Source organism: Bos grunniens, chromosome 13 (genome assembly GCF_055505025.1).
Source record: "Bos grunniens cultivar Pamir isolate PY7600 chromosome 13, Bosgru_T2T1.0, whole genome shotgun sequence".
Classification (NCBI taxonomy): Eukaryota; Metazoa; Chordata; class Mammalia; order Artiodactyla; family Bovidae; genus Bos; species Bos grunniens.
Window position 1 is genome coordinate 21,048,715 of NC_141177.1, and position 13,350 is coordinate 21,062,064.

General features: G+C 46.2%; 1 protein-coding gene across 1 annotated transcript; it reads right to left on the reverse strand.

The window, feature by feature from the left end:
- Positions 1-903: 903 nt before the first annotated feature.
- LOC147360398 (short palate, lung and nasal epithelium carcinoma-associated protein 2A) lies at positions 904-10,646 on the reverse strand. The gene is made up of 8 exons (XM_086330896.1): positions 10,492-10,646; positions 8,597-8,729; positions 7,227-7,331; positions 6,107-6,259; positions 3,671-3,752; positions 2,535-2,598; positions 1,653-1,727; positions 904-1,085 (listed from the first exon to the last, which is right to left on the reverse strand). The coding sequence occupies exons 1-7, from the start codon at positions 10,637-10,639 to the stop codon at positions 1,693-1,695; spliced, it is 720 nt and encodes a 239-aa protein (XP_086187022.1). The 5' UTR covers positions 10,640-10,646; the 3' UTR covers positions 904-1,085; positions 1,653-1,692.
- Positions 10,647-13,350: the final 2,704 nt, after the last annotated feature.

Consider the following 13,350-nt stretch of genomic DNA (forward strand, 5'->3'; position numbering starts at 1 on the left):
GAGAGGAAAACTCTCATCCCTTTGCTATGGCCAGCAGGGGGAAAACCAGCTCTGGAGAAGGCTGACTTCAAATGGAATCCAGCTTTGCCTCTGACCAGCTGTGTGGCCCTGGAGAAGTCACTTCACCTCTCTGAGACTCAGTTGCCACATCTACTCCAAGAACAATTCACTGTATCACTCAGTAGAAATCAGAATCGAGTGAGATAGAGTGTGTAAAGATTGAATATGGGATTTCTCAACACTGTTTGACAGTAATTCCAGTGTGTTGAGGCTGACATTCATCTTGTGCTCACCAGGTCTCAGACTCTGCTTAAGCATTTTCCACACATTGATTCATTCAATCATCACAACAGTGCAACAGGGAGGTTTTCCTGTTAAGTCCATTGGGGAGGTGAGAGAAGTGTGGTTCTAGTAAGTTGCCTGAGATCACACATCGGGACCTGCAGTGGCTGGGGAGAGGTGGCTGAGTACTGGAAGGTGGGACATCACTGCTCTGAGCAAGTGATCCCGTAGCCACGGCTTTAAATACTAGTCCTGCCACTTGCTACCCTGTAACCTCGGTATGTCACTTGTCCTCTATGAGCCTCAGTTTCCTCATCTGTACAATGGGGACAAGAGCAGAAGTGTGCTGTGAGGAGGTCATGTGGTCAGGTGTGCTGGGGAAGGCAGCCCTCCATCATGGTGGTGCTGTAGGGAAGCAGAGTGAGGCTGTCTCTATGACACCTCAGGTCACTTTCTAGCCCATCCTGGGCCTTAGTTTTCCTGCTTGTAAGACAAGGAGGTGAGGCTGGATAATCCCCAAACTCCCTTCCAACTTCGGATCCAGGTCTCTGCTTACCTGGTTGCACATATCCCACATCCCCCAAAATCCCAGTGGAAGAATGCAACGGACCACACAGGAGGTGCTGAAAAGGCTCTTTATTGCTGGGGGTGGAGGGTGACGAGCATAGGGTGTCCTGACTGTGAGCACGAGTGTGTGAGAGTGTCCTTTGACTGGGCTCAGTTGTCACTCCTGGGGGATGGTGGCAGCACCGACCGTCCCAGAGGAAGACGGTACAGAGATTCAGTCACGTCCTGGAACCAGTCTGGAAGGAGACCCTGGTGTGAGGCATGGACACCCCAGGACCCTCACCTGCTCTTGGGTTCACCAGACATGGCTGCAAGAGTACCTTCCCCAAACCCTGGGAGCTCTGAGGCTTGGGGAGGGGCTGGCACCTGTGTTTGGGGTCCTTCTCTGGCACCTGGCACTGAGCCCCATTCATCCCCTCACCTTCCCACCTCCCTCACCTTAGCAAAATGGCCAATGTGAAAAGACTGATCAGGGCCCAGAGGAGCCAGGGTTCAGGGCTTAGTGTATGATCAGGATCAGGGATCAGACTGAGATGTGATCTGGTCTCTATCTGTGACCAGTATCAGGGCTCAATCAACAACTGGAGTTAAAGTTCAGTCTGACTGTTCTGGGCTCAGTCAGGGAGCAGCATCAATCACAATCTGTGTGTCTGATTAAGGGTCAGGAGTTGGTCTGTGACCGAGATCAGGGCTCAGTCTACCACTAGAGAAAGAGGAGAAGCCAAGCTTGTTTCTGCTTCTCCACAGGCCCCTGTGGGGGGTCTCATCCTCTCTCAGCCCAGGGCCCTGGGCCCAGCCCTCACCAGCAGGCGGGCATCCCAGCGGTTTCCTCATCTGTGCACTTCAGATTTCCTGTTGGGTGGTGACCTGAGGTTCACCTGAGGGAACACAATTAGTAGCAGTTCTCAGGCTCCAGCACTAGAGAGCTGACTACAAATCAGACACCAGTGACTGCCACCCTCCAGCAGGTCAGACTTGACAGCCACGGGACCTCTTGTGTGTCACTCTATCTCTCTGAGCCTCAGCTAGTTCATCTGTAAAATGGGTATGATGACACTACCCATCCCCACAGGGTCGTTGCAAGGATCCAGTGAGATAATATATAAGAAGCATAGAGCGATGGCCCAATGAACTAGGTCTGTGGCTATTTTCTAGAAGAACTGCCTCCAGGACCCTGATGCTTCACTCATCCCATTTCTGTTGCCCACAGGCCCAGCAACCCCAGCGATGCCAGAGACCCAGGTCCAGGCTGGGGATGAAACCACATCTCCTCATAAGAAGGGAAATGGAAGGGGCGGTGTTTATCATCAATGCCTACTGGATATTAGGCTTTTTCTTTAACTATTCATCAGCTAAGCCGTGTTCATAATCTCCTTTCACCTTGGAGGAACCTGCAGCTCAGAGAGGTGGAGCCAGTTGACCAGGACTGCACAGTTGCTAAGTAGCAGATCCAGATCTGGCCCGTCCTCTTTCTCACATCATTCTGGGCAGCAGGTTCTGCCAGTGGGACAAAGGAGGGCAGTTGAAGCTCTCAAAGACCGACAGAGACCCTCAGTCTGCAGGGACCCCTTCAACCACACTCCTCCAGGGTCCCCTGGCCAGACCTGCTGGTGCTGTAGGCATAGAGTGGCATACCAGCCCCTGTGAGGCTGCAGAGGGAGCTGCTTCCCCAGGCTGTGGCTTACCAATGAGTTTCTTAATACACTCTGTATCCAGGCTTTCAAGGAGTTCACGGATTCGTGGGCACAGCTGAGGGTCACACAGAGCCAGGGTCACACAGAGAGAAATGGAAAGAGGGAAGAAAAGAAAGAGGTGAGGAGGTGAGGAGGGAGAAGAGAGATGGGAGAAGTTAGAGGACTGGTTATTACCTGCTATGAGCACCCTGCCCGCCACCCATGCTCACTACTTGGGGCCTCAGAACTTCTGACCCTTAGGAGTCTGCTGCTGCTGCCAAGTCGCTTCAGTCGTGTCCAACTCTAGAGCCATGAAAACTTAGAAGGCCCATATCTGAGATCCAGAGGACACTAGAATCCTAAAAACCTCAGAACATTAGAATCCCAGTACCTTAAGTATCTAGACTATAAGCATCCCATATCCCTGTGCTCTTAGAAACTTTGTCCTTTGGACTCTGAAACCTCAAGGGTCAAATGGGGCCCTGGGTACCGTAGAGAAGTGTTTTTCACAATTTTGTGTGTATACAACTCCTCAAGGATCTTGTTAAAATGCATTTATGAGCAGCAGGTCTGGAGTGGGACCTAAGGGTCTGCATTCTAAAAAATGCCCAGGGAAGGTCAGTGCTGCTGGTCTGACACCCACAGTTTGAGCAGCGATCCTTCAGTTCAGTAAATCTCAGGGCCTCCTGGAGGATAAAAAAAAAAAAAGCAACACAACAACCCAGATTCCTAGCCCCCTTCCAGAGTAAATAATCTAGAATCTTTGGAATTTAGGGCACATGGTACATACAGTTTTGTATATGATACATAGGATCTGACCTATGGTGTATGTAGTTTTGGTATTTAAATAAATTAAGTAAAGTTGTACTGAAATAAGAAAAATATTAGCTAAAAGGCCTACTGGCAGTCCATGGATATGGCAAATGGTTCAAGTGTGGGACCCAGTGATTTCAGCTCATGCTGGGCCCTCTTCTCCTCCCCAGGCCAGGCTGAGCGAAGCAGGGTGGGGGGAATGGGTAACAACTGACAACTCAAAGGGAAGTTGGCCCCTCAGAAAGGAAGGTGCCCAGAGAGTACAGCCCACCCATGGAATGTCACAGCTGCCACCACCAGGCCTGACTCTGCAGCCCCAAGAGTGGGGGACTCACCTCGTGCTGCACTACAGAGGACACCAACTGTCTTACAAGGTTGACTCCAAAGTCCACAACATCGTTGAGCAGTCCAGGGCGCCTGGAGAAGAGAGGAAATTGATAAAGGTTGGTGAATGGTAGAGCACCTTGAAGTCAGGTGACTTGAGCCTCTACCCAGGGGGATCATCACTTAGAACTCCATGGTTGACCAGCAGCCCACCCAGTAGCTCATTCGAGTCTCATCACACACCTCATCCTTCCATCCATCTATCCATCCATCCATTCTTTTATCCATCCATCCATCTAGCCATCCATTCATTTATTCCTCAGCACATATTTACAGAATACCAAATGTGCTGGGAACCCAGCCTGACTGGGGCACAGTGATGAACAAAGCACAAGCAGCTCTATTGTGATACCTAAATATTAGAGCCCAAAATGCTCGTTCTGAGTTTCCTGTAACATCTTATGGAGAACCCCAAATAAATTTTTTGGTCAGCCCCATATTAAACAAGCTTCCCTAAGGCTGGCTCCTTCCTACCTCAGCATACCTCTCACCACCTGAGGGCAGCCCTCCCTGACTGCTTGCCTAAGGAAGGACTTTGCAACATTTTGTACTATAGCATTCTGTTAAGCGTGCTGCACTACTCAGGGATCTTTGCCATCTGAAATTCCCCGTGTGAGCCCTTTATTGCTGTACTGAATGCTCTCCTGTCTGCCTTCCCCTCAAGAGACTAAGCTCCACGAGAACAAGCTCCTTGCCTGCAGTCACCAACAAATTCCTCAGAGCTCAGAATGGCGGCTGCCTCACGTGGAGCAGCTGCTCCACACATTTTTGGCCGGAAGAATAAATGAAGTAAACATATGATTGAATATATAATGACAACTTGTGACAGGTATTCAGAAGGGGGAGAGTAGATCTGGAAAGAGAAAATAGGAGGAACCTAGTTTTAGACCCTGAATGATGAGATGTACATAGAGATGGGGTGGGGGATAGGTGTTCTAGGTGCCAGAGCAGCCCATCAGAGATCTTGAGTGGAAGGAGTTTTTCTGAGACTCAGAGCAAAACTAGCGTGTTTAGGGCAGAGTGGCCAAGAGGGAGAGCACAGTGATATGAGGGTGGACCCCGATCAGGCAGAGCCTAGATGGCCCTGGGAAGGCCTGAGATTCCACCCAAAGTGGAGAGAAAGGCCCCCTGAGGGTTTGGAGCAGCAGAGTGGAATGCCATTTCAGAGATACGGTCACTGAGACCCAGAAGGATATGATTTCCTTGGTGCTGGAGGCTGGGCAGTGTCCAGCAGAGCTCAGGCATTTGGACTTACAGTCTTTCCAAGTGATGGTAGGCTGCAGAGCCTATCTTTGGTTTTGGAGGGTTTCTAGGCAATCTATGATCAGACCCCTTCTTAGAGCAGGATGGACTGACCTCTACTCATGGCTCAATCTTGATACCTGCCAAGGCCAACCTGCCCCAGTCTTCAGCTTCCAGACCACTTCTCCTCTCCCTGCCAGGACCAGGATCGGCCTTTTTCTCTCTACCTTCACCCCTGGACTAAGCCTGCTCTTTCAAGCACACAGTTTAAGATCTAGATTTTGTTGGTTACTGGAGAGCAGTGATTTAAATGGAGAGAATTAATTTTTCACCATCTCATTTTGGGAATCTTCCATTGAGTGGAAGATGATTAGGGCAGTCTGAAATTAGAGCCCAAGGCAGAGATTACTCTTCTTGCCCACTCTTAACTAGAGGCAAGAAGGTAAACACAGTATATTATCATTACTATTTTTTGAGGGACAGTATATAATAAGAGAAGGGTCAGTTCTTCAAGTAGATGTAACAATGCTAAATGTGCATGCAAAGAGTATCAAAAACCATGAAGCAAAACAAATAAAGCTGAAAGGTGAAATACACAAATTCATAGAAATGGTTTGAGAGGTTGACACTCCTGTCTTAGTAATGGGAAGAACCAAGTGACAGAAAATCAGGATGGATATTATTATTACTGAAAGCTTAGTATGTGCTTGGCCATATATTCTCTGAGTATGCTAAACACTTGCATTTTCTCATTTGGTCAACATAGTAGCCTATGAGTTAGGTAATGTTGCCAACTTTAGTATACAGATGTGATCCCTGAAGCTTCTATAGGCTAAATTGATTACAAAGACCCACGTGAGTGGCGAAGGAAATGGCAACCCACTCCAGTGTTCTTGCCTGGAGAATCCCAGGGACGAGGGAACCTGGTGGGCTGCCGTCTATGGGGTCGCACAGAGTCGGACACGACTGAAGCGACTTAGCAGCAGCGAGTGGCAAAGCTAGCTTGACTCCAGAGCCTGAACTCTCTCCTTTTTTTTTTTTTTTTTTAACCATACTCTGCTCCTTCCACGGTTAGAAATAAAGCTGAAATTATGGGTCCCAGCTCCTCTGGAATTCCTTGCTCTGCTGAGATGTGTGGGCCTCACCTGTGTAGCACCGTGAGTGAGATGCTTTCTGGGTTGTTGGGGCATTCTCCCACGACCACCCTGGAGTCACCAGTCTCAGCATCTGTTTCAATGCTGACACTAGTTTGGAGGTCCACATTGAGGTCCAGTTTGACAATCTCACCCAACAGAGGCCTACAGGGAATAAGATTCACAGTGAACAGAGGTGAAGTCTCTTCACATTGCCCACATGAGTCTCTCTCTCTAGATGGCCATTGCATGGGATGTCTATGGATAAAGTCAAGAGTGTGTAAATGTTTTATGGAACCTGCATTCTTACTTTAGGTATTACTTCTCCTGGCCACATGGGTTTGGCTTGTATGAAATTTCTATACAGTATCACACCAATAAATAAAATAAAAATAATAGTTTACATTTCTTGAGCACAAACCCTGTGTTAGTATTTCACAAAACTATTTCACCTCGATTAAGGCTGTTAATCTTGAGCGCAGAACCATGAGAGAGAAACACTACCATTATCTCTACTTTCAGCGTGAGGAAACGTTTGGTATAGAGAGGTTAAGTAACTATTCCAAGATCTCATATGATAGTTAAATGATGAAATCACAGTGCACTTAATTTATAAAGACTCTTCTACACATCTGCATTTTCCTTTCTCTTTCTATTTATAAAGTAATTAAAATACTTGGAAATTATAGTTTCCATATAATTTTCTCATGCCCTTCATTACGACCTGTACACTACTATATGGCCCATACTGGTCACTGCTACTTAAAGAGAATCTTGAGAGGAAAAAATGATGCTAGAGGAAACTTTGCTGAAGTGTTAAAAATGTTCATGTCTTCTCAAATTTTCAACTTTTATCATTAGATTAAGTTTTATGATTTTGGAAATATATTTCCAAAAAAATATATTCCAAAATATATTCCAAAAAAAAATGGAGGATTTTTTAAAAAAGATTTCATTCTGGGCAATGTTTCTTAGAACAATTTAAAGGTTAGGATTTAGGAGTTGCAAAGGCCTCCTTATTTTACTGATTGGGAGACCAAGGCAGCAGGGTGGAAAAGTGCCTGATTCCAGATTGGACCTATTGGCCATACCTCACTGCCTCTCCCAACCCTCAGATGCCAAGGCTACTCACAGGCTCACGGTGACGTCAGCGGTGATGGGGATCGACACGTCAGCGCTGTTTTCAGAAGTCGCTTCGAATGTGATATCCGGGACCTGGACGTTCCTGATTCTCACCCTGTGTAAAAACCACAGTTCACACCTGTCACTCCTGCTGACCACCTTTGCTGGGCTCTTCTCTGCCAGCGTTGTGCTGAGTTTTGAGCCTCATGGACCTTGCCTGCTTTGGTCTTCATGAGAGCCCTGCTCAGGGGTTGGATTCTTTCCAACCCCTGGATGGATGGCGTGGCAGACTGAGGCTCAAACGGCTGTGATTTCCCTCACAACGCCAAGAGTGAACGTGAGGCAGAGCCAGAATTTTTTTTTAATTGGCGTATAGTTGCTTTAGAATGTTGTGTTAGTTTCAGGTGGGCAGCAGAGTGATTCAGATAGAGCTACGTATATTTATAGAGGTAATTTTATTTCAGGTTCTTTTCCCTTATAGGTTATTACAAAATACTGAGTATGGTTCCCTGTGCTATATAGTCGGTCCCTGTTGGTTGTTTACTGTATATAGAGTAGTGTGTATATGTTAATGCCTGGAGTAGGAAATGGCAGCCCATTCCAGGATTCTTGCCTGCACAGTCCTGTGGACAGAGGAGCCTGGCGGGCTATGGTCCATAGGGTTGTAAGGAGTTGGACATGACTGAAGCAACTTAGCAAGGTTAATGCCAAACTCCTAATTTCTCCCCCACATTGCTTTCCCTTCTGGTAACCATGAGTTTGTTTTTATGTCCACGAGTCTGTTTTATATAAGATCTTTTGTATCATATTTTAGATTCCACATATAAGTGGTATCATATGGTACTTGTTTTTCCTTTGTCTGACTTACTTCATTTAGTATGATAACCTCTATGTCCATCTTTTTGTTGCTGCAGATAGCCTTATTTCATTCTTTTTATGCAGAGACAGATTTTCAACCCAGAACTGCCTGACTTTAAGACATTATGTGTGGAGCCACCTCTGTGGTGTGAATTCTAGTTTTCTCTCTGCTGAGGCCATTCAGACTTTTATACGCAGCTATATTCAGAGAAGAAAAGTCTTATTCCTTAAAAAAGGAACTTTAGGCATCAGCAAACAGATAGAGGTGAGAGAGAAGAGAACCTTCACCCTGACTCTGAAATCACAGAATGGGAGGGTCCAGACCCATGAGATGCTCACAGGCCCTGCAGCCCTGACTCTAATTTTCCCAGGCTCTGGTAGAGCTTGCCTCAGACTGCTTCTGCTCTGCAAGAACACACAAGGTTTATTCATCTTTCTTTCTTTTATATTAAACTTACCTCCCCAGAGATATGTATTCTCTTTTCTGGGAACAAAGGTCTCCAACATGAAGCATCAACTCACCCTGTAAGCCTGTTCACTACTTGAAAAATTCTAGAAATGAGTCCTTCCAACGAATTCTCAGTTTGCTGGGTCTCCTCCACAACATCGTTCAAACACCTGGATTCCAATTCAGTCTTCAAATTCTGAAAGATAACTGCAAAAGCAATCTCCATTTAGCGTAGTATACAACTTAAGAAGCAGCTCCTGGGCAACAGGCACTAAACGAGACTACTTGCCTATGTTATTTCATCTTATAACACCTCCATAAAATAGATATTACTATTATCTGCACTTTCAGATGAGGAAATAAAGGATCAAAAGATTAAGAAAGGGACCAAAGTCACACAGCTAGGAGACCTTGTTCCTGGTATGCTACCTTCATGCTAATATATGCTCATCATTTCAACAAAGCAATCAATCCACTATTGAGCAGGCAATAGATATTGATTGCACATCAGCTTCTAGTAGTGAAGATTAAGGAGATGCTCATACAAACAGAATAAACTGAGAATAAAATAAGAAATGGAAAATGTAGAGTCAAAGAAAAAACATGGCTCTAAATTATTAAAGTGGCAAGTAGGAGCCCTGGATAACAGGCCTAGAAAGCAGTGATTCATTCAGGAGCAGGAGGACAGAGTCCTAACAGAGGGTCTTTCAGAGAAAAGAGGGATTTGACAGAGGAAGTGGCATGGCAGATGTAGAATGGCACAGTTGAAAAGAGTTCAGAATATACGTGTAGAAAGGAATTCAAATGAGAAACAGGAAGGCAGCAACGAGCTCAGAAAAAACCACACAAAAGGCTACAGGAAAGGATATGTAATCAGAGTACTCCAGATTGGCTCTGCAATGGACAATATCTACCTAATTATAATGATGGAAACAGAGGCGGAAACTCCGTCTGGTCCTATAGATAATCCAGACACTTCTGCTTCTGAGCTCAGTTTTGTCAGCACTGAAACTGGAAAGCGGGTCCCTCCTATATCTTTGACATTTGCCCAAGCCCTGGCAAGGTTTGAAAGGCTGTCATATGCAGAAATTAGTTTCTCCTATAAAGCATGTTTGTCAGGGTGCTGGGAATGTTTCCAGAAATTGAAAAGAAGGCCAAGTTTTTTCAAGAAATCAGAATTACAAGGAAATGTGATTAATTAGAAAGGTAGGTAATTTTACAGCTATCTAGGCTAGGTAGGAATCCTTTTCCAATTAGTTAATACAAAGTACTAAGTAAATTGAATGGCCCAGCAAAAGAATATGGTATAAATATAAGTAAAATATTTAAGTAATTAGCCATAATTATGAAATTATGAAAAAAATGAATGAATTCTTTCAGAATTAGAGAAAAGTTAACTGACATGAATTCTAACCTTTCATCTGTGAGACTGGCAAAAAATTCAGTTGTTCAAACCAGTGCTGTCAGGGAAGTAGAAAAAAAGGTACTCTCATAGGCTATTGGAGAAAATGTTAGCATCGGGTATTATTATTTGTCAATATCTGCTGTAACTTAAAATATGCATAGTTTTGAACTTTTGAAATGTCACTTTTAAGAATTTATCCTATGAACATATTAGGAAAGTTTACTGTGATAGAAGATGGCATCACCGACTCAATGGACATGAGTTTGTGTAAACTCCGGGAGTTGGTGATGGACAGGGAGGCCTGGCATGCTGCAGTTCACGGGGTCGCAAAGAGTCGGACACGACTGAGCGACTGAACTGAACTGAACTGAAGATGTAAAGTGATATTCAGTTAATCTTTGCTTGTTTCTAGAAAAATAATAAACAATGACCCAGGCACCAATTAGTCATCTCTCTTAGTAAACAACCGATAAAGAGAGGCCCTGCTACAGCCTCTGGTGATATAGGCACAGTATTTAGCAGGAAGCTCCCAGGCGCCACTGACCGTCCCTGTTGTTAACTCACTTTCAATTGTACTGTCAAAGGTACCAAGTCCTCTCTCAAGACCAGATATCAGCCTCCTCAGAACATCGTTGCCACGAATGTCAAGAAGAGATTCTGAGGTCCCAGCGAGCAGGCCACACAAGAGAACAAGTTTCCAAAGCTGAACCATCTTGTCCTGACACCTGGACAGTCATGGGAGGAACAGGAGTGAGAATTATCCATAGGGAAACGGGATCTTGGATGAGCACCTTTGACTCTTACACTCAGTGCTTGGGTTGTTTCCTCTCTTTCAGATGGGCAAACCAGGTCAGAAAGCTAGAGCAACTCGCCCAGAGATAAACGACTAGTGAATGAAAGAGCTACTATTTGAAAAATGATGCCTGACTCCAGGTCAGAGCTCTTTACCACATGCTGGCTTCTCTGCCTGGAACATTTCTCTCTTCTTTTCATTTTTACCTGAGTCACTTCCTACTGACTCTGCAAATTCAGTAAGATATCATGTCCTCTAGGAAGATCACTCTAGACTCTCCCCAGCGTCTAGGTTAGGGGCCCCCACTCCACCATCTTGCTGCCTTCATTGTCTGACCACATCCTGGGTACCAGTTAGGGAAGACTTGGCTGCCTTTCCCATCAGGCTGTGCACCCCTTAGAGGAGGGATTGTGACTTATATCACTATTGAATTCATTACACATAGTAAAAACCCTGCTCCTCGCTCAACACAACAAAATAAAGTTAGCTGAATAAAAGTATGAACACATAAACGGACACCACATCATGAGTCAGCTTTTCATGTCAGTTTGGCACTTCTCCTAGTTGAATCCATTTTTCAATTGACGCTAGTCAAGATAATTGAGTTAGACCGATCCCTCTGCCTCCAGCCCCCAAAGCCTTCTGAAGGCCTTAGGTGGGGTGACATTAGGTGGAAAGCCCGCCAGTCACAGGTTTGGAGGAAAGTACTTACAGAGTCCTTGCTCCCCTGCACAGCCTCCTGAATTCCGCTGGGTGCTGAGGCCCTTATATCTCCCGATGGCAGTGGGGTGGGAGGCTGCCCCTGGAAACAAGCCCTGCATCCAGAGCCATCCAAGGAGACTCCAATGAAAATAACCCCTGTCCAGAGTGAATAGAGAGAGACTTCCGAAGCAAAGGTCACCCAGGATGATTGAATAGGAATAAGTGGATATGGAGAGGACTTTGTGCCAAGACTAAGAGCATGTTCTTGTGCTGCCAAGAAGGCAGCCATTGTAAGTGGGGGCTGGGATAAAGACCGAGAATGGATGAAGTGGAGAATGTTCTGGTAGAAGGACTTATGGTGATCATCCAGCTTCAGTCCATCAGGATTTGGAAACGCAGGCTCAGAGGGAAATTATGATACTATTCGATCAGTATTTGGAAACCAGCTTGAGGTCCCCCAGTAAGACAGGGATAGATATGGGGCTAGAATTGTGGCCCACAGAGTCAGGGTTGGTGACCAGTGAGGTCATTCTTCCCAAACCTTCTCTTATGTCTGAGTGCTCTCCATAAAATCCCTCACAGTGGAGCCAGCTTTGGAGCAAATGTTTTCAGTTCAGGACCACCCACCGCTGTCTGCCTACTCCATTTAGTCAGTAGAGTTACTCCTGTGAGTGAACAAAATCTGCCTCCATATATACCCTCATGTATGCAGGATTCCTATGCACACTTGCCCCCAACACATCTACTCTCAGTGCAGTGGCCAGAGGTCGAAGCACTCAGCTTCAAAACAACATCCTTATCATGGCCTTGTGGCACTGTTCACTGCCACCCCAGACTCATCTGCCTCTCCTTCCATGGTCTTATTGTCTTCCTTCTGTTCCAGAAAGATGTCCCTTTCTGACTTTGACCTCTACACAAACCATTCCCTTTTCCCAGAACTCGCCTGCTTAGCTGTCCCTGGCTCTCGACATCCCCTCGCAATCTCTGTGACGGCTCACCTGAGGTGGTCCCTCCCCATCTTCCCCAAGCTCAGCTTCTTGCTGGCTTCTGTCACAGCAGATCATTATCATTTGACTTTTCCCCTTGTTCTCTGCCCTCAGCAAGCTGTTACCACCCTTTCCTCTAGGGCTTTCCTCTCATGTGGGTCCCAAGACCCTGTCCTGGCTCTAGAATGCTCCAAGCATCTCTGTAGCATCTTATAAGGCCATCCACTCCCTGATAAGGTGGTGAGGGTCCCATCCTTAGAGATGCTTGGTAATTTGACCAGATGACCGCTAATATCCTGTGTGACTTGATGTGACTGTGAGCCATGATTCAAAATTTCCTTGGTCTCTCAATTGAAGATCATTGTGGCACATTTGTATGACTCTTGCTCCTAGCTTTTTTTTCCTCCCTGAGTCTGGCTGCCCCATGGGTATATGGTTCCCTCAGGCTTCCTGCCTCTTTCCTTTTCTCACCAGCCTGTCCTCCCAAGACCCACATCTACCTGGCCATGGACTCCTGGAGCCACACTGGCTGGCACTGGCCAGTTTTCATCACAGACCACACCCAGAACAAAGCCAGCTTTTTTTGTCCTCTGGGGGCAGCAGTAAGTGGCATTCATCAGCCATGATGCCCAGCTCCCAGTAGGGGCAGGTGAGTGCCAGGGCCTGGGCTTGGCACTGCAGGTCCACTTTCCCAACTGGTGCTCAGGACAACTCCGTGAGGAGGTTCAGAAAGCCCAACTTTCCGGTTGAGGAAACAGAGGTTTAGGGAAAGGAGGTGACTGGCCCAGGTCTCAGGGCCCAGCATTTGGGTCCCCAGGGAAGGACATTTCACACACATCACATTGAGGCCAGCTGGTGGGTCCTTGGACTTGAATACCCTGTTTATTCTTTGACCTCTGCTGTTTGAGTTGGTTGTAATGCCTGGTGCATTGGGCCCCTGTC

Coding starts and splice junctions, on each gene's coding strand:
- LOC147360398 (XM_086330896.1), bottom strand. CDS start 10,639: ATGGTTCAGCTTTGGAAACTTGTTCTCTTGTGTGGCCTGCTCGCTGGG. Junction 8,730..10,491: donor CTTTGACAGTACAATTGAAA/GTGAGTTAACAA, acceptor TTGCTTTTGCAG/TTATCTTTCAGAATTTGAAG. Junction 6,260..7,226: donor GCTGACGTCACCGTGAGCCT/GTGAGTAGCCTT, acceptor TATTCCCTGTAG/GCCTCTGTTGGGTGAGATTG.